This window comes from Neolamprologus multifasciatus, chromosome 14 (assembly GCF_963576455.1).
Source record: "Neolamprologus multifasciatus chromosome 14, fNeoMul1.2, whole genome shotgun sequence".
Taxonomy (NCBI): domain Eukaryota; kingdom Metazoa; phylum Chordata; class Actinopteri; order Cichliformes; family Cichlidae; genus Neolamprologus; species Neolamprologus multifasciatus.
Genome location: NC_140452.1, coordinates 12183266 through 12207463, shown reverse-complemented (window position 1 = coordinate 12207463; position 24198 = coordinate 12183266). Strand labels below are relative to the sequence as shown.

General features: G+C 40.3%; 1 protein-coding gene across 6 annotated transcripts in view; it reads right to left on the bottom strand.

The window, feature by feature from the left end:
- Nucleotides 1–24198, bottom strand: part of stard13b (StAR related lipid transfer domain containing 13b) — a 70608-nt gene that overhangs the window by 17720 nt on the left and 28690 nt on the right. The window contains exon 1 of one of the 6 annotated variants that reach the window (XM_085131445.1): nucleotides 5558–11892. The exons of the other annotated variants lie outside the window; for them this stretch is intronic. Within the exon in view, the coding sequence (XP_084987571.1) occupies nucleotides 5558–5720 (163 nt within the window). The 5' untranslated portion in view covers nucleotides 5721–11892. Of the gene's footprint in view, nucleotides 1–5557; nucleotides 11893–24198 lie in introns of those variants that run through there. 6 annotated transcript variants of the gene reach the window in all.

The following is a 24198-nucleotide window of genomic DNA, read 5'->3' as shown; positions in this document are numbered from 1 at the left end:
GAGAGTCAGAGGGTAGAGTGAGGGCCAATGTCAGAGCACGGGCCCCATACCGTGAGAAAGCCCTCTCAGGACCTCCACAATAAAAGCATGGAGCATCCGTTGGGATGCTGGTCCTAATTAACAACTTCAAAGTGAGTGGCTACAAGATTTCCTCAGGAGCTTGATGTACTCATGGAACAGACTTGTGAGTGGCAGCACAGAGGATCATACTGTCAGCACAAGTTTTGTGTATGACGAGGTACAGCTTTGGTTTGCCAGTACTGCCAGCTGCCCATAGAGTTAAGTGACTGTTCTGCTCTATTAGAGCATTTGTACTCTTACCCACAGAACAATAACTTAAAAATGTAAAACCACTTCTCATCTGTGCCCGTCGGCGTCAGGGCTGAACAGCCTATAAAGAGGAGAGATGGCGGCTGAATGTCTGTGACCTGGATGTGCGCTGCCTTTACACTTCAGTCATTTTTTTCCAGCTATGACTTGTAATGCACATTTCTACCAGAAGAGGTCAGTCAAGTGCTAAACTCTGGCACTTAGAGCACTGTGTTTTAATCACCAATTATTTTGGACTGTGTAATACATAGTTATCTATATTTTTTTATTTCACATCCATACAAAATACATTTATATATAAGCAAATGTGGAAATTTCAGGTCAGACCCCTAAAGGCACTGACTATATAATCTCTTTTCTAACCAAGACCAAGCCAAAATAAATCTACTATTCACTTGTACAAACAGTACAGCATTTTTTTGTGGCATGTGGAATATAAAACATCTGAGCAGTTTTCCAAAGCACTTCTGTTAATATGTGACTTTGTGTTCCTGTTACAGTGCAGCCAAGGCATTTCTTCAATCTGCACCTAGTAAATGATTAGCTCCACACATGTGGCAGCTGTCAGCCTCAACTGATTCACACACAGGAGAAGGAGCTTGCAAAGAGTATGTGAGCTCACCCTGCCAAATACAGGCAAAAAGTGGGAATCTGCAAAAGAGCTTTATGAATGCGATGTTTGCTTTACTTGTTAGAGGTTGGTTGGAGTGAGCCAGTTTGTTCCTGAGAGTTACAAGATTCTTAACCATTTGTTTTTTTCCCCTCTGTTTTTTAGTCAACAGAGCAAGAAATTTCCAACAACTAACAAACTGTACACAGTACATTTTGACTTTAGGAACAGTGGGATCTACAACAAGAACCATGTAGAGCTATAGTTTAAATAGCTCTGTTATACAAGTGTATATGTGCTCTATTATTTAACACTCAAATAATATCTGAAATAAAATGTGTACGCCTGATGTTTTCATTGAAATTAAGACCTTTTTCCATTTGCCAGTTCAACAAAGGAGGATTGGGAGACAAAAATCTGAAACAAGGGTTGTTTAAACAATGTTGAACACTAACAATCTATTTATCTTTACACTTTTTAAACAGGCATTAGGAAGAAAGTCTTTGGGGGGGAAAAAGCTTTTTGGTTTCGTAGATGTAAATGGCAAAACAGGATTTACAATAAAAAGTATAACAACTGGAACATTAATTTTCTAAAATTCTTAACCTTTTTGAGTACCATCCTAGCTTGCATACACCCTGGAAAGAACAGCACATTGTCCTCAAATGTTCACACCCACTGCAATACAGAGAATAAAAACCACATTGGCATGTGACCAAACTCATATACATACTTACATACATCTACATCTTAACTACTATGTTTAACTATCATACAGATTTCAACACACTTTTCAGTAAACGGGAAGTTATACAATACGTCCAACACCACATGACAGTCAGTTAGCAGCTTTTGACTATCGCAGCCAATTAAAATGTGAAAAAGGAAGAACTTTTTAAAGCCTTTTTAAGACTCTTTGCTTACATCCTGAATTTTCTATATTTCCTCAGCTAAGCAGCTTCACTTTTGCAAAAAACACCAAAGTGCAAAAACACTAAACGCTAAGACTTAATTAGAAATAGCATGGTATGGATTGGGACATAGCATTGTTATGCCTAAACCAATACACACCCAATTTTAGTAATCATGTAACAGAACAAACTGCAACAGTACAAGCCATAGATTTCATTATCTGAAGTGTGATGACTGTAATGTTGGATGTAGACAACCAGCTAAGCACATTGTCAAAATTGCTTTTCCCTCCCTGTCAGTTTTATTTACTGCCCCCTTAAGGCAGCAATCAAAATCTGCATAACACTCTCAGCTACAGCCCAGAAACTCATGAATAAAAGATAAACAGGCTTGAAGGAGCCAAGTTAACAATGTGCAAGGCTACATCTTGACTTATCATCATACTTTCATTTGAAAGAAGGAGCAGTTATATTTGTTTCACACTCAGTTAATCAAACACGCCACATGTTGTAGCAGACCGCTGATGAATAATGCAGTGCTTTGGCAGAGGAGCCTAGAGAGGGACAGGGCATGGTCTCACTGGATTCCTTACTTTGAGGAGCCCCTTCTACTGATACAACTTCTCAAAAGACAGAACAATGCAAACCCATTTCCAATGCAGTTTTCAAACCATCTTCCAGTCAGAGGAAGAACAGACAGTGCAGCTTGTCCTCTTAAAAAGCTTAAGTGGTCCTGTCTCCTCTATGTTAACTACTTAAAAATCTGAAAGCAGTACACACATTATCCCACTCAAACATTTCTGCCTCAGTAACTTATCTCTTTTAATCATTTAAACTTTACAGAAAATATCAACCTTGTCATGAAACCTTGATACAAAAAAACCAAACAAAACACTTGGTGTTTACCAAGTGTTGCTGTGTGGCAACATAAGTACTAATGTAGCTGACAGCACAATTAAGATAGGAGCCTTACAGCCATGGTAGCAAAAGAAAAGATGCAGATTCACTGATATGCACACAGCTGCCACTCAGTAACTTCTGTCATATTAAAAGGAGCAGGATTTGTCCTCACTATGAAGGAAAGCACTAACGGCCTTTCCAGGCTAGAGATTGGAGCCCACTGCCTGCGCCAAGGTCAATAAGGCATGAAGAAAGGCCATGGAAGGGTCACACTGGACAGAGCTTCTTGTTCAAAACACAACAGCCCCTCACTTAGGAAAAGGGCCCAACACAGTAAGCGAGAAAATGTAGCAATGTTGCTGGAAATTCATCTTTGTTGGAGCAAACATTTCCAGCAAAGATGAAGCTTCCAGAAGTTTTCCATGATAAAACAAGAATGCTTCCACAGAGGAAAAAATGGTCCATGAACAATCGATGAACAGTCAAGTTTCACGATAGTCTGGCCGAGTTTATAGGAAAACAGATCAAAATCATCCCTTTTAACGTAAGACATATGTGCATGCAAAAATAAATGTGGCTAGTACCGACCTGTGGTAGAAGACTAAATGTATCATTCAAATGTCAGTAATAAAGGTCGTTCCTTTTTTTAAACAAGAACAACAGTACAAAAAAATCAACACATTCTTGTCCAGAGACTATGTGCAGTGCCTGGATACAAATGGCTGTTTAAATGTATGATGTACTGTATGTATCTCTGCCCTATGAATAGTAACAAACAGATGCAGACATTCTGAGAATCCAGGCAAGGGTTGAGCAGGGAGGATTTGAGGGAGAGGGCAAAAAGCTGCAGACAGACTGTAAGCCCTGCAGAGTAATCACATGTGGGATACTCCTCTGAAATCTCAGAAATATTTTCAAGGACAGAGACGCATTCCTACTATAATATACAGACCGCTTCAGATCTGGAACCAGCCAACATACCTTTTTTGTCTCATCTTAATTCACACAGCTGTGCGTGCACATCCATCTACTCTCCAAGCTGGAAAGACAGAATATTTCGAGAGTAACAACTAACGATAGCTTAACTTAAAGGACTGAGGAGGATCCCACGCAGATAGCTCAGGATACCTTGAAATGTCATCTAATCGGAAACGTGACTAAGATCGAACGGCCGTCCCTGGAATGTTGGAATGAAACAATACATGAGTAATGCTGCCCATCACCATGACCCACACTCACTTTCAACCTGCTGTGTCAACAGGGCCGACCAGCTGGAATGCAGCAGCTACTGCCAATACACAAAGATCAATTCGGTGGCTCTGTAGCCAGTGCTTTAAAATACCACTTCACTGTTAGCTTCAGCATTTCAGACTGGTGTAAGAGCACAAGACGATACACAACTGATACTTCCTTTAAGAAGCATTTTAGTTGTTTATCACTGTTTTTTGGTTAGTTTTTTTTTTTTTTTTTAAAGTCACACAGCAGGAAAATTGCTTAATTGTGACAAAACACTGGTTCCAACTAAAGATTCCAAGCTACTCCTCAAAAACATGACAAACAAGATCTCCCATAAAAAGAAACCCTGTTATTAAATTGACTTAACTTGAATAAAAGCATCTTAAATTGCACTTTAAACATACATGTTTTCTGTCCGTGTCATAGATGACCCACAATGTTGGTTTGTTGTCAACCTAGACATCTGTGATCTGAAAACAACACGTCTGGTTACATGACGCCACACGTCAGTACACACCAGATCATAAAGATTTCCACCAGAAAACAGGCGTACACACACGCAGTACTGGGAAATCCACCCAACAGCACCCTTTGTGCATCTTTTACATCATCACAATAAAAAACAAGCCTTGTGTTTTGCCCTTGCCTCTGCGGCGATACAAAATATTATCCACACAAGGCTGTATTATCTGACTCACGCTCTTGTTACTGTGACTGAGAGGAGAACTATGCTGTACGTTACCATCTGATGACCAAAGTTTCTTAGCAATGAAGCTTAAGTTATGAAATGCAGCCACCCTTTGATCCAGCGGCAGAGTGCTCACACCTGCATGAGGGAGCGAGAGTCGTAGTAGTTAGTCGTCTTTGTTGTTATACATGCCCTTTCTTGGCCTCTGGGGAATGGATTTAAGTCTCCAGGTATTTAAAGACAAAGGAAAGAGGTCAGAGGCCCTGGAGGAAGCTGAAGGCGAAGGGCTCACCTGGTTACAAGCAGCAATCTTTAAATGAACAGAGTGCTTGTAAACCTGTCAAGTCAAGACATTCATTGATGTATCGTGTTTACACTGTGGGCCCAGCTCTTCTTACATAACTGACCCTATTGATTATCACCTATCTGTATTTGTTATAGTCAGTCAATACCAATTATTTAACACCTCTGCACCCTTGACTACCTGTTGGCTAAAGGTCAAGTTTTTTTTCTCTTCTGCAGCGATACACACAAGCACACCCTGTTTCCGTTACATGTGTCTTAAAAAGTTAACACTGAATTCCACTTTTATCTAGAAATAAGTGAGAAACCAATAGAGATACAAACTGATATGAAAAAGACAATCAGCTTATCCCAATCAAAACAAGACACTCACTACTTTGTCAACATATCATCCTGCAATCACAGCCTCATATTCACAAACACATGACAGAACGTATTCACTCCATGTTTTGACTACCACCTTGCTTAGTCAGTATTCCTCTCAATCCTGGAAAAATGACAAATTCACTCAAAAAACAAACAACCAAAAGAATTGAATAATTGTCTGAACTGTCAGTTCTGTCCTAACAAGCCTCCTACCTCCAGCAATCTTCTTGAGTAGTTGCTGCCTGGCAATAATCCTGCCCAACCTGTAGCCAGAGCGTCTGCGGTGATGGTCCATTCTCAGGTATATATCCTGAGTCTCAGGAGTCATACTCCCGAGGCACTCACTGGCCGTGGACTCGGGAAGCTCCCAAAACATAACTGTAATAAGCCCCTATCTCCTGGCTGATACACACTCAACCACACAGGGTCTGACCAACAGAAAACTTCACATACATGCGCGAAAAGCTTAAAGTGAGCAGAGAGGGAGGGCACAGCGGAGGCTATGGGGGGAGGAGTGCCAACACTTCAGCCTGTCTCTGCAGGCCATGTGACCACAATGAAACCAATTGCAAGCAGGCAGTGGGAGTACTGCCCACCTTTCTGAGCTGAATCCAATGTCTGTGTGAATACTTGTCAACTTCCCCCTGCTCTGGAGGGAAATATAAATACCACTGGAATGCCTATGAACTGAGTAAGGAGAGCAGGAGAGGATGAAGAGGGGTTTGGGAGGGCTTACAAAAATAGTGGCTTTCAGACCCTCCCTGTGCTAGAACAATACTTGTGCTGTTGCAGGTCACACAGGCACCAAATTTACTGCACGAGAAATTCTTGGTGTCGTTTTCGAGAAAACTACGGAAAGGGAATGAGAGCGAGAAGTTGTTCTTCATTTGAGAAGTCTCATTTCTGCTCACCCACACCCACCACATAACAGCCTCTCATAACAGCCAGTCACAGGAAGTGCTCTCAGTAGGCTGCCTATAAAGTGTCAGCTACTCACAGGAAAAATAGCTTGGAGTTGGAACACGACTGACCTAATTCCACTTTACTAAACTGAAAAGTAAAGATCAGTCTCCAGCAAGTACTTTATTCAGTTCTGATGATCAAAATTAAAGGCTTCATCTCCCTGACACAATAATGTTTAGTCTCACTTTTGTACAATCTGACTATTATCATGTAATAGTTCCTCATAATCGCAGCTGTTGTAGCTGGTACACAAAGACTTAATGAGTTTCCATTTTCTGCCATGGACCAACAGACATCTATCAAACTGTGACTTTAAATAAAGCTGTGTAGAACAAAAGGAAAAATTAGGTATTTATGGGACAATCGCTACAACTTATTACAACTTCTTTTTGCATATAATCCCCCCCCCCCTTGCCCCCATTTATTTGTTTATTTATTCATATGCAACTCCGCAAGCTCATTTTCTTGTAAGAGATTCCAGGACAGTAACAAAGTAACTGCTAAATCAATGTACAATGCATTAAAATAAAGATAAACAATCACATGCTCCCTGAAACACATTCTTTGTGATTCCCTTATGCTCATTAATGACAGAGCAACACATCCCCTGCAATCCTAAAGCTTTTTAGAAACTTGTGAAAAGGTAAATGTCCTATCCCAGTGGGATCAGATATTAGCCGCTCTTTGAAACTGCTATATTGCACCAATGTATGGGCAGTGTAGGTGACAGTTCGGTGCATTCACTCCACATGGCTTATTATTTCCAGTATTGCAAGCACATCTCATTTGGACTATTTTTTGTGGAAAATATCCCAAACATATCCTCCAGAAACTAAACAAAGCTCAGCATAAAAACAGCGTTACAAGGTTGGATTTTTTGACTCCGCCTTCTTTTCAGGTTTTACAAGTAAAAGCAAAAATGAATCTCCTCTAAGCTAAAAAAAAAAAAAACCCATCTCAAATATTTTCAAAAGCAAGTCACTTACTCCATTTGGAATGGCAAACTAAATCATATATTCTTATGATTTTAAAGTCCACTTCTGTCAGCCAGTTTACACCATAAAATAACAGCCTTCTAATACCTGAAATATGCTTTGGTACCAGCAGACACACCCAGTGCCAATCAAGGCCCCTGCCACTCTCCCAGTGACTGTCCCAGCCTCAGCATACAGGCTTGTCTGTTTAGTGTGAGCATGGCGCCACACACGTGAATAGAGCAGAAATAGGCAAGCGACCAAGTTAAACACAGCCCCTGTCTGTTCCTCTCACTAGCTGGCATAATCCACCCTAGCTTAAGCTCACAAAGACCACAATTCAGCAGCACACTTCAGAGCCCGCTTCACATTTTCATAAACTTCTCCCGGGTTTAATGGCCCTCCCCACACCCTCAAGTGGCATGTTTAATACAAGGCTCTCGCTTTTTTAAAAGCACTAGGTGATGGTGCGACACCATTCAGATGATTTCATTGGGTGACGACTCTTTTTTTTTTCCCTCTTTTTACACACACAAACACCTGCATTCATTCACGTTGTGAAAGAATGGCTTAAAGTGTTGGATGCAAAAAATGAGGGCAAACATTTCTGCATATTTCTCTTCCCTTTTGTCTAGACGATGTATATCACCGAGTGCATCATACCTATCACATTACAGAATCAATCTTGTAAATGACAGTGAATGAGATTAATGGTGTCACCGTCTCCGTCCATGCTCAAATACCTGAGCGGTGATCGTGAAAGAGCTACAACATCTTCTGTGTACTCAGAGATGTCCTTGTGTTTAACTTTATGCCGCATGCCATGATGAAATGGCTGTGGTCTGTCCTTAGAGGGAGCGCAGTGACTCCAGCCCTTATCAAACTTGTTTCAACACGCCACTGTCTGGGTTTCAGAGCTCAACTGCTATACCACATGACAACAGGAATCCAGACTCACATTACAGATGCACAAAAACATACAGAGGCTCTGTCAACATAGCTACCATGTCACAAAGTGGATTTTTATTGTTTATATACCCCATAAGGAAAAAAATAGATAGATGTGATACTGAGTTTGAATCATGTCCAGTTCACATATAGCAGCAGTATCACACTTCATTATTAGGCCCAAGCCATAATGCAGACTTTTAATGCATGTCAAACTTTCATTGCTTTCCACTCACTTTCTGCCATGTGTGATTACAAAAGGGGAACTTGTATTCTGAATCATCTTGCGTTAGTTGACGTTAGTCTGATGTGGTTTTATTCAGCAGCAGACACATGTATTCTGGACTGGGCAGTCTTGCTTCTGGTGTGGCTATGTTTCCTGTGGCTAAGTTTTAAGAATAACTCTAGTGTGACAGAAGATTTCCACTTCATGAGCCACCACATTTCTGACTGCTGAACTCAGCTCTGCCTGATCATCACGCTCAAATACTGCAAGACCAGTTGAGCTCTATATGATGAGGTGGTTAAACTTTTTAACTCACTTCAGCTCTTGGATGCTTTTTTTTTTGTTTTTAGCAAGACTTCATGCCTATATTTGTCATTAGGAGTGAATTTAACAATATAAATGCTACAAACCAATTATTTCACCATTGACTGGTTAATTGTAAGTTTTGCTTCTGCTGGGGGTAAAATTTCCAGATAAAATTACGACAGGAGGACAGTTGCTCAAAGCTGCTTATTGACACTTAAACAAATATCTAGCATACCCATCAGCCAGGTGTGATTCTAAAAAAAATCTGTTTTCTGGATTTGAAGCTTGAGCTCTAAAGCTAAGTACAGAAGGAATATTTGTGGGTTTAGACACCAGGCATAATCTGCAAATGATCCCCAGTTCAAGATTGGGGGACACACAAAAACCCAATTTCTGGCTTAGATAGCCCTAATGCCAATGCCATACCCAGATAAACGGGAGGTTTTAAGAAGGCTTGCTCGTGTAAAGTCTGTACCAAATCAAACGTGCAGATCTGTCTGCTGTGGCAACCCCTTGGGAAATAAGGAAGCAGACCAAAGTATCTCGAACTTTTTTATTCCAGGATGCCTATGTCTCCACAATCTCTCAGAACTGGACACACAGATCAAGAACGTCTCAACTCACTAAAGTGATGATTGACAGAGAAAACCACTAAACCCTCAGTTTATAAATAAACCAAATATTTTAACACTTTTAAGAGCTGTAATAGATGCGTCACAGTACTGTACAATACAGGCAATCTTGTATATTTGTATTCCTCCACAGAACTCAGTTGCAACACCTAAATGTCAAATAAAATACTGTTACGGCTGCAACACAACTTACTCCAAAGCTCCTAAATAAGCCAAACAAATCAAATCAGGCGTTTCACTTAAAGCTAAACTTTCAGTTTCAAAATTTCTGCTTTGCCAACAAAAATTCAGTTTAAGGGGTTTAATTAATGTCTAGGATTTGGACAAAGGCTCAAAGTCTCAAAGTCATAACCTTGGACTGTCACCTTATAATGAAAAAAAGTTTGTGATCTAAACTCATCTACATAGGCTGGCAGCTCACATCTCTTTGTTTGAATATGTAATGAACACACATTAATCTCAGAGGTGTTGATAAGGCTTATTAAAGCTTTGGTTTTAAATTTGTTTGCTGCAGAATGGCCTTAAATTTATCTTCATAATATAAGATACTGTATAATTTATTTTAAAAAAAATTAAACTAAACTTTTAGCCAGTTCGTTAGTATTTTAAGGTGCAAACACACTTTGTGAAACAACTGCCATTTCTCAGCTGTATAAGGGTCACCTCCAGCGATGTCGCAACGTAAGTTCTTTGTGACATCATAAGTTCTTTGCTGACAGGCCAAATCCATCTCGAGTACCTCACTAGCACCATTATCTACATATACACTGAAAAAAGAAAAAATCCAAAAATATAAATTTGTACCGCACCTAGCACCCTAAAAAAAGAGAAAAGAAAAAACTTTCAGACAGAGTTCACAAATGATTCAAATCAATTCCCATATGTCAGCCATCTACATCTGGGTCTGGTCTCTATGCAGCATTTGTCCCATCATTGTTCAGTGTCTACATAAGCAGCTTCACATGCTGCATATGGAAAAGAATGCAAGATTAATGTGTCAGATATCCAGACACTGGCAAACTCAGCTGCTGCACCAGTGACGTTCCTAAACAGGCTTCACAGCTGAGCCAAGCATGGATCAGATCTGATATACAACTCTGTGCACAAACTCAACAAAGTATCACGTGAAAACATCTGGTCTCCATTTGAATGACTACAGCACTTCAAATCCACCAGTGAAGACAGAGCTGTTTTGTCATTCATGTGGTTTTCCCCACATAAGGCGCTATTGTGGTCACTTTACTGCACCTGGCGGTACACTCGGGCAACTGCACAGATGACTGACGTTCACTTCTGACGCAATTCTCTCAGGGCCACTAAGAGAACCAGTGCAACAAAAACTGACCTTGAAATTATTAACTTAAATCGATCCCAGAGTACTCTAAAAATTAAACATTTTCCACATTATGTAACACAGTCTTAGAAGAAGCAAAAAATACCAAAACATACCAATAACAAAACGGTGCCTATTGTGGTAAATGTTTCCATCTCTTTTGCCATTAAGTGCCACTTCCTCATATAGAGTTAATTTCATACACATTTCAAAAGGTTAACATGTATGCTATACGTGATATTACTTGGAAAATATAGTTCACTGAATAATTCTTGGCAACACATGTGTTGTCACCGAAAAAGGCAGATGCATTTTAAAGGGGTTAAAGCACCTATGTGTAAACATTTTCAATGCAGTCACAAAGTTGCTTCAGTTTGGGTTTATTTGGGGGTTTTTTTGAGCAAAGTATGAGCAAATAATGTAAAGGGAAATAAATGTGATCTGTAATCTCAAAGACAGTGGCACAGAAAACATGCACAATAATGTTACCCTGCAGAAATACAGTCATTATAACTAATGAAAGAAAACCAAATGAAAACCAATTTCTTATGAACACAATAATAACTTAACGTAAATTATGTGACAGAAAATAAGATCAAACATTGCTTCATTCAATCTCATTCACTTCATAAAACTGGTGAAATTACTTATCAGCGCCCCCTTGCGGTGTAACGACCCACTGTCATTTGAAAGTAATAAAAAATCGACGCTAATAAAGGAAAACTCTCCTATAGAAAAGTATTAAACTGTATTTATTATAAGTTAATGGCATTTATTATACAGTTTTTTTTAGTTTGCTGTCTAACTACCTACACCTTCAACTATGAGCGCAACTAAAAAAATAATTTTTAAAACTGTAATATTAGACCAGACTACATGCACGCGTGGAGTAATTTTTAGGATAAACAGTATCAATAGTGTCTAGACAAAAAAAATCTACCAACACAAAAACAAATTCATAGCCTACCACATTAGGAATGTGTTTTCTTCTTAAATTCTCTTTAAATGTCACTCTGATCAGTGTGCAATAATAAAACAATAATAATTATTATACACGAATTATATACGAACGAATTAAAAAACTCTCCCCAGTAATAGGATGGGGTCACCTCAGTCTCTGCTGCGGTGGATGACACTCTATTCCAGCCTATACCGCGGGCTAAGATCTGACCTGAAGCGGGCTACTGACCTGCCAGTCTCCGCTCTCTGACACCCTTCCAGAGTAAATCCCAGGCTTTGGATGTGGAGCTCCACAGCTGCTCGCTGAAAGACCGCCGGAGCGTCAGTTTCGCTGACCTTCTTTTAGAATTCATCTCAAATCCTCCACTCGGACATAATAATAAACTCCTCCTGGTCTCTCACAAACCCCTTTAAACACCTCGACACAAAATCACCTTTTTCCCGGCTTCAAGTTCTTTCTATAGTGGCGGCAAACCTGACTCCGGTGACCGGTCTTCAAACGAAGTTGTCACCATTTCAAGGGGAATTAAATGTATCCCTCCCAGTTAGAAACGGAAATCAGCAAGACAAGTAAAAGTAAGAAAGTGACAGTAAAGCACTAAGCGCGGCTTTCCCACTTCACACCAGATGTGTTTGTGTGCGCGCGTGTATCGACACACAGCCCTGTAGTCGTGACGCCTTCAAGTAACGTGGGAAACATGGAAATTGTTAGGAGAACCGATATGATCCTTACAGCGAAACAGTACATAATATCTGGGAAAGAAGCAGCGGAGCTTGGAGGACTGGTGTGAGCAAAAGGTGGTTAGATTACATAATTTTAAAACCCAGTTTTGAATAAAATAGAATCATGAGTTTATGCATTTAACAAATATATAGCTACGTTTACAGTATATAGAGTACAGTAGAAGCAATACACCTGTTCACTTTAAAAAAAAATAGCTACCTTTAAACCCATGTCAGTGAAGTCAACATTAGCCTATGACACATTTATTATAAGTTCTCGGTTTAATATTTATTTTTTTCAGAACATAAACACACATTTTGTGCAGCAAAGTTTTCTGGACTTTTCTGGACATCGTAAAACTGACTCTGTCATTTGTAACGCTGGTTGTCATCTTATCAGCACTATTACAGCTGAGCAGTCAATACAATATTGTGTACAATGTTAACGCTTTGCATACATACGCTTCCACAGTTGTACTCGTTCAATTTTCAAGTAGTGCCCAGGTCTACGTAGGGCATTGGAAGGCATCACGAGCTACAAACCACGCAACACCGCAAATACACACAGTGGTTCTCAAATGACAGAATCCACAAGTGAGCAATCACTTTCTCCTGTACTGTCACAATATTCTAATATGAAAATCCAGAAAAATAGCACTGAAATAAATAAATCCAAAATTACACAAATGCTCTATTAAAGGTATTCTTTGCGTGTGATGATTAATAATAATTATTCAGTTATTTTACTTACAAATTTGTGTATTATCTTTACAGTCAGTCTTTCTTTATTAGGTATAACTGACAACTCACATATAGTCTTCATCAGGCAAACCCTGCAGGTTGAACTCCCTTTTGCCTTCATAGCTACCTCAGTCCTCTGCCTTAATTCTGAAAGCATCACAGACTTCCACATACATGATGCAAATCTCATGTTCCATCACATCTTAAAGGTTACTTAAGATCTGGTGGATGACAAAGTAAATGATATACCATCCTGCTGGAAGATGCTCAGAAGATGGATACACTGTGGCCATAAAGGGATGGACATGGCATTTAAATGATGCTCAGTTGGTGCTAAAGGACCCAACGTATACCAAGAAATTCTTCCCCACACTGTTACACCAACAGCAGCACCCTGACCCACAGATACAAAGCAGGATCGATCCATGCTTTCAAATTCTGACCCTACTACCTGAATCTCGCAGCAGAAATCGAGACTCATCAGACCAAGTAGCAACATTAACATTTTCAACTGTCCGATTTTGGATTGATCAACGCAAATTCTAGCTTTAGTTTCCTGTTCTTAGCTGACAAGAAAATCACCCAGTGTGGTCTTTTACTGCTGTAGCCCATCTGCTTCAAGGTTTGGCATGTTGCACATTCAAATAGGTTCTTCTGCAATCTTTGGTTGTAACGAATAGTTGAGCTACTGTTGCCTTCATAACAGACCGAAGCAGTCGGGAATTTGTTCTCTGACCAGTGACATCAATGAGGCATTTTTGCCCTGAGAGCTGCTGCTTACTGGACATTTTTTTTCCCTGGACCATTCTCTATAAACCCCATATACTTTTGTGTGCTAAAAATCCCAGTAGATCAGCAGTTTCTGAAGTACTCAGACCAGACTACCTGACACCAACAACCATGCCACATTCAAAGTCACTTTCTTCCCCATTCTGTTGCTCAGTTTTAACTTCAGTCCAACAGGTCATCTTGACCATGTCTACGTGCCTGAATGCACTGAGCTGCTGTCATGTGATTGGCTGATTTGATATTTGTCTTAATGAGCAACCAAACAGGTGCACCTAATGAAATAGCCTGTGAGTGTATGCGTTAGCTGTTACCAGAATTTGCACCTCTGTTCGGGACAATGTGGTCTATTACTCAAAGCTTAACATGGGTTCAGAGTGTTCTCCCCAGGTAGGTCTGAGCAGGTTACATGTTTAAGAAAAATTTTAATAAATTTCTTTTTCCAAAAATGTGCAACAAAAATCCTAATGCAAGAAATCGTCAGGTCATCCCTGAAGAATAACTACAGTAAGCTCTTCTAAGCTGGCTGCTGCCATTGAAGACAGCAGCTTCAATGATCGTTCTACCATAATTATTTTAGGAATTTCCTCCTATTATTGTATGCTCGCTCAGGCAGTGCATGACCTAAATGCAGTGATATCATATCAGCTGAATTCATTTCATGGGCACCAGCTGGGATTGCTGCTGGTTTAAACAGGTTTAAATCCATGCTAAACACACAGAATGACACTTTCTGGAATAACTAAACCTCTGCTGACCCCAGCTTGCCCTCTCAGTATGAAGCTGATGTGACAGTGCTGAAATTAATAAAAGACACAGACCATTTTTCTACCGAGCAGGACAGGTGATTTAAACATTATAGCAAGGTCACATAGTGAGATATCTCGGCACCAAAGTGTGTGCAGCTGAGAATATTAATGAAGGGCTCAGTTTTCCATTTGTTCTGTTTGAAAGTGAAATTATACGATGTTAGGGAGAGTTAGAAACTGCACGTAGGAGCCCATAGAACCCCTCTGATCTTAGCTTATCTGACATGACAACAATAACAGTTGCATACTTCTCATTTTATGTTGCAAACATCAAATACTTCCAACCAGGCAAAATATCAAAATTTACACATTTACCGTTTTCTCAGTGTGTAACATCCTTTTTCTGTATTTCTATAATAAGCGATCTGTCACTCTTAGCAAGTGACAGGAATGAAATGTATTTCAGAAAATATAGATGCTTTTTTTAGGCCCGCCACTGGCCTGTTCCGCAGCCAGTGATCAGTGTGGTGCTATTTTCAGTACCACTTATTCACCTCGGGCTAAAATGTAGCTCGGAGGACTAAAACACACGTACACACTTCAGTAAAGAAGCTGCTTCATTTGATCCTGTGAGTCTTTTAGAAAGGGTCAGGGTCAGGCCGAGTCAAGCACTTTGTTTTACACTGGTCACATGACCCAGGAAGCCCACAGAGAAAAGCCCAGAATGTCAACAGACAGCACAATATCTAATTTTTACACAAAAGACAGTAACGACTGTTGACTTAGTCTTTCTGGGGAGGTTTTTTATAACATGATTTTTGTCACAAAGAACCCATCTTGATGCACCTGTAGTAGACACGGGTTGAAAAAAGGACAGTGAAGACAAGATCTTGGCAATGTAAACAAGGGACGAGTCTCCAGTCTCAGTGACGTAGAAGGCAAGAACGGACAGATAGACAATACCAACCCTGTCATCTTCTAAAGAGCAAAGGTGATGGAGGAAGAACAGCAACTAGGTTTGGACCTCTTTTGACATGAATCACCAAAGAGGAAAGAAGACAACCTACTTACTCTAAAAAGAAGCCACTTGGACAGTAAAGACGAGCATTATCACACTGTGGATCATTGTGGCTAGACAATGACTTAGCCTCTGGAGCAGTCCTTGGCAGCAGAAGTAATAGCAGATGCAAAGAGAGGAAACATCAGTCAACTTGAGAATGTTTTCCCTTTGCTGACTCACCCACTTGTTTATTTTGGCCAGGCAGCACTCGTTTTCCCGTTTTCCCCGAAAAAGTGCTGTACTTTCTGGACTACATTTTTTTTCTCCCTTGTCCACCCTCTCTCTCCATCCTTCATAAACACCTACAGATAAACACACTGATATTTACTCATGCATCATATGTCTACATTTGAACGGTTCCAGAGTTTGAACCGTTGTCTGTGCCTATGTCTGGTGACAGATGTGGAATGCTGTCCCATTGCTGTAGTGGGAAAATCCCCGATGCGAGGAAACTGATTTCTCCTCCTTGAATGGGTCATGTTCTTGGCCAGGAGGTCTTACACCAGGCCCCCTTGAAATGTCTGGGAGATTGCACTTCCCAGCCTAATGGAAACAAAGCACAGGGAATGGGGAGATCGCTCCTCCACCTCCATCCCTGCCCCTGAGGGCTTGTCTCAGGCATGTGCTATAAATTTCCTGACCATATATTCCCAAGCCAAGTTCATTTTTCCAGCAGAGCCACACATGTGGTGTATATCTGGGTTTAGATTATGTGGTTGAGGAAGGAGGGGCTGACTTTGGTCCCAATCCATTAAAGTGGCCACTAATTCTGTTTTCTTAAAGGGCCGTCTGTTGTAACGTAATGGTTTCTTCCTTTAGTAAGGCTTGCTCTTTTTAAAGCCATTAAATCCAAAATAGATGATCATTTACTTTTAGTCTTTCTTCAACAGATTAACTGAGATTTTTCATGTTTCTTCATATCTTGTTATTGCAGTAGAAGGTTACATAACTTGACGTCCTGAATTAAACTATAAGTGAGGTAAAACTCAAAAACATATACAAATATTCCCCATGCCATGAAGCTTCTGTAGATGCGTAAGTCCACAGGGGTCAAAGTTTGCAAAAATAGGCTTGAGGAATGTAAAACTGGCATGACAAGCGTATGTGGCTATTGTTTAATTGAATGACAAAGCATGTAATGGTGTCAGGTCTGAATCTCTTAAAGCTGTTCTGCCCACAAAAATCCATGGGAAAACATTTACACAACTCTCCGGCACCTGGTTTCTATTAGAGCAATGAGGATTTAATCACAGAGGTACACTTCTCTCTCAATAACTGCTTCTCAATAACAGCTGATGTAAAAATGTTTATTAGCTTGTGCTCCATGGTACCTTCAAAGCAATCAGCAGCATACAGCTAACGGGATTACTTTAGAGAAATTACATCTCGGACGAGGTTCTTATTCTCATGGCATCAAACCTAACCATTTTGTCAAAGTCGCCGGCATCTCAAATGTACACACAAGCTGTCTTTTGACTTTTGTGCTATGATGCAGCCAGTCAAGCCAATAGCGACTCATCACACACTTAAGAGATGCAATAGGTTAATCTTGTGAACAGGCATAATTTAACCTGTCAATCTTTTTTTTGTGAACTTAACCAAGAAAAAAGGAATGAAAGTGAAAACTAGACACAAACAAGCAAACTGAATATAGCTTGAAGAGTTTGTCAGTGGACCATGATCTGCACTTGTTGCTATCACTGGTGCATTACGGCATCAACACAAAGGCACATTTTATGCCTCTCAAACATAACTGTGACATTTCATTGAATCCCATTTGTTTTCTTCAACAGGGCCTTAGCCCTAATGACACAAACTGAAACAGGAAGTTACTGTTTATAGCTCAGGATAAGCATTTTCCAAGAAGACAGAGTTAAAACGCTAACAGAGACCAAAGGAAAAATTGACAGCTGCTTAAAATTAAAGCCACAGTAAGTGTTTGTACTCTCCCCTCCCATGACAAATGTCAAATAGGACATCAGAAGTCACTCAAAAGTCATTTGAAGTTGTTACAGTTGGCTTTCAGAGATCTGAAACTCCTTATTATGATTAGTAAACCACATTATTTCCCAACCTGTGTGTTGCCACTTTGGGAATTCCTAGACCACATGCTTAAAAAACAAAGTTAGGTTAACAACATCGGGTGGTGGTGGTGGGGGGGGGGGGCAGAGCCCACTTATCTCTGTCCCTCAAACAGTTTTCATAATGAAGCACATGTGGAATCGCCAAGCCTATTGCCAAAAATTCTGCTCAACTCATCAACCATGATAAGCTGGAAGTACAGTACAGGTATTGTTTTCACACTGAGACACAAACAAGTCCTAGTGGGCCCTTGAGTTTTAAAGCCGGTGAGCCAGAGAGCAGAGAGGATGCAGGAAGTCTGCTCTGCTTCTGCCTGCTATTGCTCTTTGATTACTGAGCCAAATTGTTCAATCAGGTCTGAAACCACAAGAAAGCTGCAGTGCTACACCGCCCAAGGACAGAGCTTCTTTTAAGAGCGTGCTGTGTTTTTTTTTTTTTTGTTATCTGGGTACAAGTGAAAAGGGAACGGCTATCTAAATCTCCAGCAGCATGGTTGCCTGTAGCCTTGCTTCAGTGCAAAAACACACAGTGCGTGATGTGAGATGTGCCACGCGATTGGTCAACCTGAGGATGCGGAGGCAAGGGCTCGAGGCCCAGCGGAGGAACAGACTTTTTGCCTCCCTGCAACATCTGGAATCTCTGCGGTTTATGTGGGAAATTTGGAAGGCCACTGCGAGAGCCAATGAAGTTATTGTATCTAAACTGGCCCTGAGGAAATGTTCTTGGCTTGGAAGTTGAGTGTGTGTGTGTTTTGCAGGAACACTGAGGTACAAAGTGGATCACCAGATTCGATGAAGCTTTATGTGAGGAAGAAGTTACTGTTTGCATTCATTTCCAGTAGATTGGTAAACATTTACACACAAAAGGAGACACGTGGACATGAGCCGGTTGTCTGTTTGGTCACCAACATCCTGGTGTGGGACCCTAAAGTGGTGTGTCTTTTCCTGGCTCATTACTTCCTCAATCTTCTTTCTGCTTTTCTTCTCAGCTGGCAGCTGAGTGGTGGACCAACCTGGTAGCTTTTGTGTTGCTTCACACACTCACTCACACACAGAGTTTCTGCCCTTGTGAAACTGGCCTGCGTCCTGACACGGCTGCCCATGTCGCCTTCGGCTTAGTTTACAAAACCCAGGCCTGAATTACCCCAACGTGCACACCAACTGAGGAAGCTGATCCCTAAAGGATTTATTGCCTGCTTTTTTCTCTAATTGGCAGCATGGGTGTAATTGGGAATGAGAACAATAAACCCATTTCCGCTCCGTGAAGGACATACACTTGGGAGATAGTGTCACACAATACACAATGACAGGATCAAACCAGATGATTTATGCTGGGCAATAAATTATGCCCCACAATGTAAGAAACTGTAGAACATGATGATCTCATTCAGTGCAAGGGCCTTCGAGGCATTATTAAATGATATTATGTGCTATTGCATATATGATTGCTAAAATAATTGCAATGAAAATGTTGAAACTACAATGAAAACTTTAAAAGATTTCAGACCTTGTTAACCACGCTGTTCTGTAATGTTTTCACAACCTTGACAAATTACTGTATATACAAAGAAAAGTCCAGAAATACTAGCAGTCCAGCCCACCTCCACCCCCGCCCCCACCCTTGCTCTCCCTCTGAAACTGCCGAGCTGGCCTCTGCTCTCAGGAAACCGCAAGTCGTTTTCCATCTTTCCATGTGTGGAATTTTTCATGCATTTGTCATGCCAGCAGCACCCTTTATAGTCTGAGCTGCATCTATCTGCTTATAAATTTAGAGCATGATGTCACTGATCTGGCACCTGTCGGGAAACAGCCAGAGGAGAGTAAAAATAATGGGACGATTTTGTGAACGTTAGTTTTTCTGTAGTAATAGTGGTAGTAGTAAATCAATTTAGGGAAAATTTTCTTTTTCTTTCATCTTTATCAGACAGAACAGCTGATGTCTAAATCCTTGCACTTCTGGCCAGCAATCACATCTTTGTCAAGAAATACTGCGTGCAAATTATAGCACCTTTCCTTTAAGGACTTTGTGTGCTGACTAAAGGTGGCATACATACTTGTATGTGGCATGGTCAAAAGCCTCTCAGCTGCTGACATTGAAGTTAGAGAGATGAGGTTAAGATGGTTTGGACACAGGAGGGATAGTGGATATATTGGAAAAAGGATGTTGAACATGGAAAGGAAAAGAAGAAGACCACGGAGAACATTCATGGATCTAGTAAAGGACATGTGGGTTGGTGTGGGAGAACAAGATACAAGGGACTAGGTGAATTGGAAGCAGATGATCAACTGCAGCAGCCACTAAAAGAAACAGCTGAGAGGAGAAGAAGAACTGAATTAAGGTCTAAGTCAGTCATCACTTCTTATGAATTGGATCTCAAAGGGTTCATTCGACTGCTAACAAGAATAATAAATCATCTGGTTTGGTGTTGCTTACAGCCTATATATAATATATCGTCTCACGTAGCAATAATATCACAGAAAATCAAATAATGGGGCAGCCAAGTCAACAGTGTGTGCCCAATTTTACAGAAACATTTTGGAAAATATATTCACACTTTTTGTGTTCTCAATTTGGATTTGGAGGAACTTGATGTTCTTACATCCTAACCCTATCCAGCACCTTTGGGATGAACTTGAAAATTTGAAGCCACCTTTATCACCAGCATCAGTGGCTGACCTCACTAATCCTCTTGTGGCTGAATGGGAACAAAATCTCTGCAGTCAGGCGTAAGAATCTTGTGAAAAGCCTTGAGAGAAAAAAAAATCGGAGGCTGTTAAAAGTATTTGCCCCTTGCTGATTTTTTCTTTTTAAAATTTTTTTTTTTTTGCATATTTGACACGTTTACATTTACGGAGTTCAGTATCACTACCCAGACCTAGGACTGATTACTGTCAGACCTGCTGACTCAATAAACCACTTAAATAAAAGTGTACGGCAAAATAAAGCAGACTAAAACGCCCCAATAAGTAAAACATTATGCCATGATCTAAGGACATTCAAGAACAGCAGAGAATCAAAATCATTGACATCCATCAGTCTGGAAAAGGTTATAAAGCCATTTCTAAGGCTCTGGGACTACAGCAAACCACGGTGAAAACTTAGAACAGTGGTGAACTTTCCCAGGATTGTATGACCTACCAAAGTTACTCCAAGAGCTAGAGTGTTATCCAGGAGGTCATAAAAGAATCTAGAGAAACATATAAAGAACTGCATGTCTCATTTGTTTCAGGGTCAGCGTTCATGTTTCAACAATGAGAAAAAGACTGGACAAAAATAGCCTTAATGGGAGAGTTCCAAAGTAAAAACCACTGCTGACTAAAAGGTTTTTCAGACTTTCACACAGAGATAGGTAGTTTATTTCCTCTTAATAAATGAAATCACCATTTAAAAACTGCATTTTGTATTTACTCAGGTTATGTTTGTCTAATACTAAATTTTGACTGATGATCTGAAATATTCAATTCAATTCAATTCAATTCAATTTTATTTATATAGCGCCAAATCACAACAAAAGTCGCCTCAAGGCGCTTCATAGATACAGAGAAAAACCCAACAATCATATGACCCCCTATGAGCAAGCACTTTGGCGACAGTGGGAAGGAAAAACTCCCTTTTAACAGGAAGAAACCTCCGGCAGAACCAGGCTCAGGGAGGGGCGGCCATCTGCTGCGACCGGTTGGGGTGAGAGAAGGAAGACAGGATAAAAGACATGCTGTGGAAGAGAGACAGAGGTTAATAACAGATATGATTCAACACAGAGAGGTCTGTTAATACATAGTGAGCGAGAAAGGTGACTGGAAAGGAAAAACTCAATGCATCATGGGAATCCCCCGGCAGCCTACATCTATTGCAGCATAACTAAGGAAGGATTCAGGGTCACCTGGTCCAGCCCTAACTATATGCTTTAGCAAAAAGGAAAGTTTTAAGCCTAATCTTAAAAGTAGAGATAGTATATGTAATATATGTAAGAGTAACAAATGTGCAAAAAGAAAGAAAGAAGGAGGCAGATACATTTTCAAAGCACTAGAGCTGTATATTCATGCTTATGGGTTTTCCGAGGTTTCACAATCTCCTGTGAGTGTCTACACAATTTTGGACATATTTGTACTGGATTCTGGATGTGCTCTAACAAAGAGAAATAATGCTACAATAACAATTCAAGGCAAATAGGAAAATGACCAGAGTTCCTTCAAAATGATCCATTCCTTGTTCTTCCCCAGGGAAAAATGCGACACTTAGCTAAGTATGGAATGAGAATGAGGTCAGACCATAACAAAGAATAACAACAGAGTTATTATTCCTTCACACAGCCTAAAACTTACATCTGATTTCAATACTAGCCCCACCAGCCCACTTTGCTTGTATATGTTCTGATTAGAACTGCGTAGGTGTTTCCATGATGCTCTTGTGATGTGTATATTATAGTCTAACCAGCCTCCAGGGAGAGAAACAGAGAGAGCGACTGCAGCTGTCTGAGGTCACAGTCAGTCTCCATCAGCAGGCTGTGACCCTGGGTGACACTGGAGTTTGAGAACAGCTGAAGAATATGCAGGAGTAAAAAAACAGCAACCCTGCTTTAATGCATTACTAGCCGTGGACATTATATAATACCCACTGGTGCACCATCTATAGCCGGACTGGTGATTTATAATAGCAGTGTATACATAAGGCTCAACAGAGGAGTCATTTCACAGTGAGAAGGATTCTCATGTTGGCCAGTTTCACTGTGGGAATCATGAGTAAGGCTGGTAAATGGTTCTAGCTCTACTGTGCAATTAATCCCAATCATCAGAGCCTGATTAAACTTGACGTGGTGCCAAGGGGAACTGTCCAGGGAAGTCAACATTGTCATATTAGTTTTATACTGTTAATAGCAGACTAGAGAAAACATCTGTGGTGATGTTTCACATAAATAAGTACAGGTTTTTTTCAGTTTTCACAGTCTGATCAAAAACACCTGGGCCTTATACACAAAGCAAGCAACTAGCTCTGTTACTATGGATTTTACAACCCCTCTGCAGTTCAGCCTCAGTCATCAGGATCATGAGCGAAATACTTCATAGGAAATAAGATGTAACTGTAATATGTGAGCAGAACAAATTTGTTAAAGTAAAAATTCATTTAAAATAGAATCTTACTGTATATTTTATGTGATCTTGAATGGTACTGTATAGTATCCACAGTAAGCTTTGTGCATGCAAGCACTTAAGCATAACAGATTAAATTTACCACCTATGCATGTCATTATTAGTTAAGTTAAGCATTCAGTGTGACACACTGGTGCAGGGTGTACCACTGTGGCTTTTTCAGTCTGCTCCTGTTTCTTCTCACACAAAAGTAAGGCATGCATGTTCAGTTAATTTTGGTGATTCTCAGTTGTTCATAAGATGTCTGCTTTCTCTTTGTGTTAGCCCCGCAATGGGCCAGTGTCAGCTGGGATAGGCTTCAATTCTCCTGCAATCCTAACTAAATGAGTGGTTATTGAAAAACGGTTGAAGGATAGATTTTGGTCATTTCCTCAATGTAGAAATTATTGTCCCCTTTGTTAGATCAATAAAATCTGCTGTAAAATGTGCTGTTATTCAGTGTGCAAAAAATATTTTTAAATTCAAGCTTCACTGCTTATATTTACAGTCATATGAAAACTTTTTTCAAAGGACACTATGCAGTTCTGTGGAAGTGAAGTACAATTTCTCGTAGAGAAATTTTGCCACTCTTCTTTACATTGCATCAGTTCACCGAGGTTTGCATGTATTCATTTATGCTCGGTTCTCTTAAGGTCCCACCACAGTATTTCAATCAGGCCGAAGTCTGAACTGGGGTATTGCAACCTTGATTCTTTTGTTTTTTAGCTGTTCTGTTGTAGATTTGCTGCTGTGCTTGGGGTCATTGTCCTGTTGCATGATCCGGTTTTGGCCAAGGTTTAGCTGTCAGACAAATGGCCTCACATCTGACTAGAATACTGTGGTGACAGAGGACTTCATAGTTGATTAAATGACTGCAATGTGCCAAGGTTCTGTGGCTGCAAAACAAGCCCAAGTGCCTATTAGTTGGTATGAGACATTTGTGCATATGTGCTAAGTTTGTTTTTTTGCCAAATGTGGGGCTGTGTATTTCACCTCCACTTTGAGTTATGTTTCTCCAAAGGACATTGGTCAAGAAATGGTTTATTTAGACACAACTTTGCAAACCTAAGCCCTTGGCAATCCTTCTCCTGAACAACTTACTTGTTCAGTCATTTTCTAATTGCGCAGTCATGAAATTTAACATTTAACATTCTAAGTGAGGCCTGTAGAAGCTGAGATGCAGCTCTTAAGTTTTTTCCTGTAATTTCTTTGAGCATTGCACAGTCTGACCTTGGGGTGAATTTG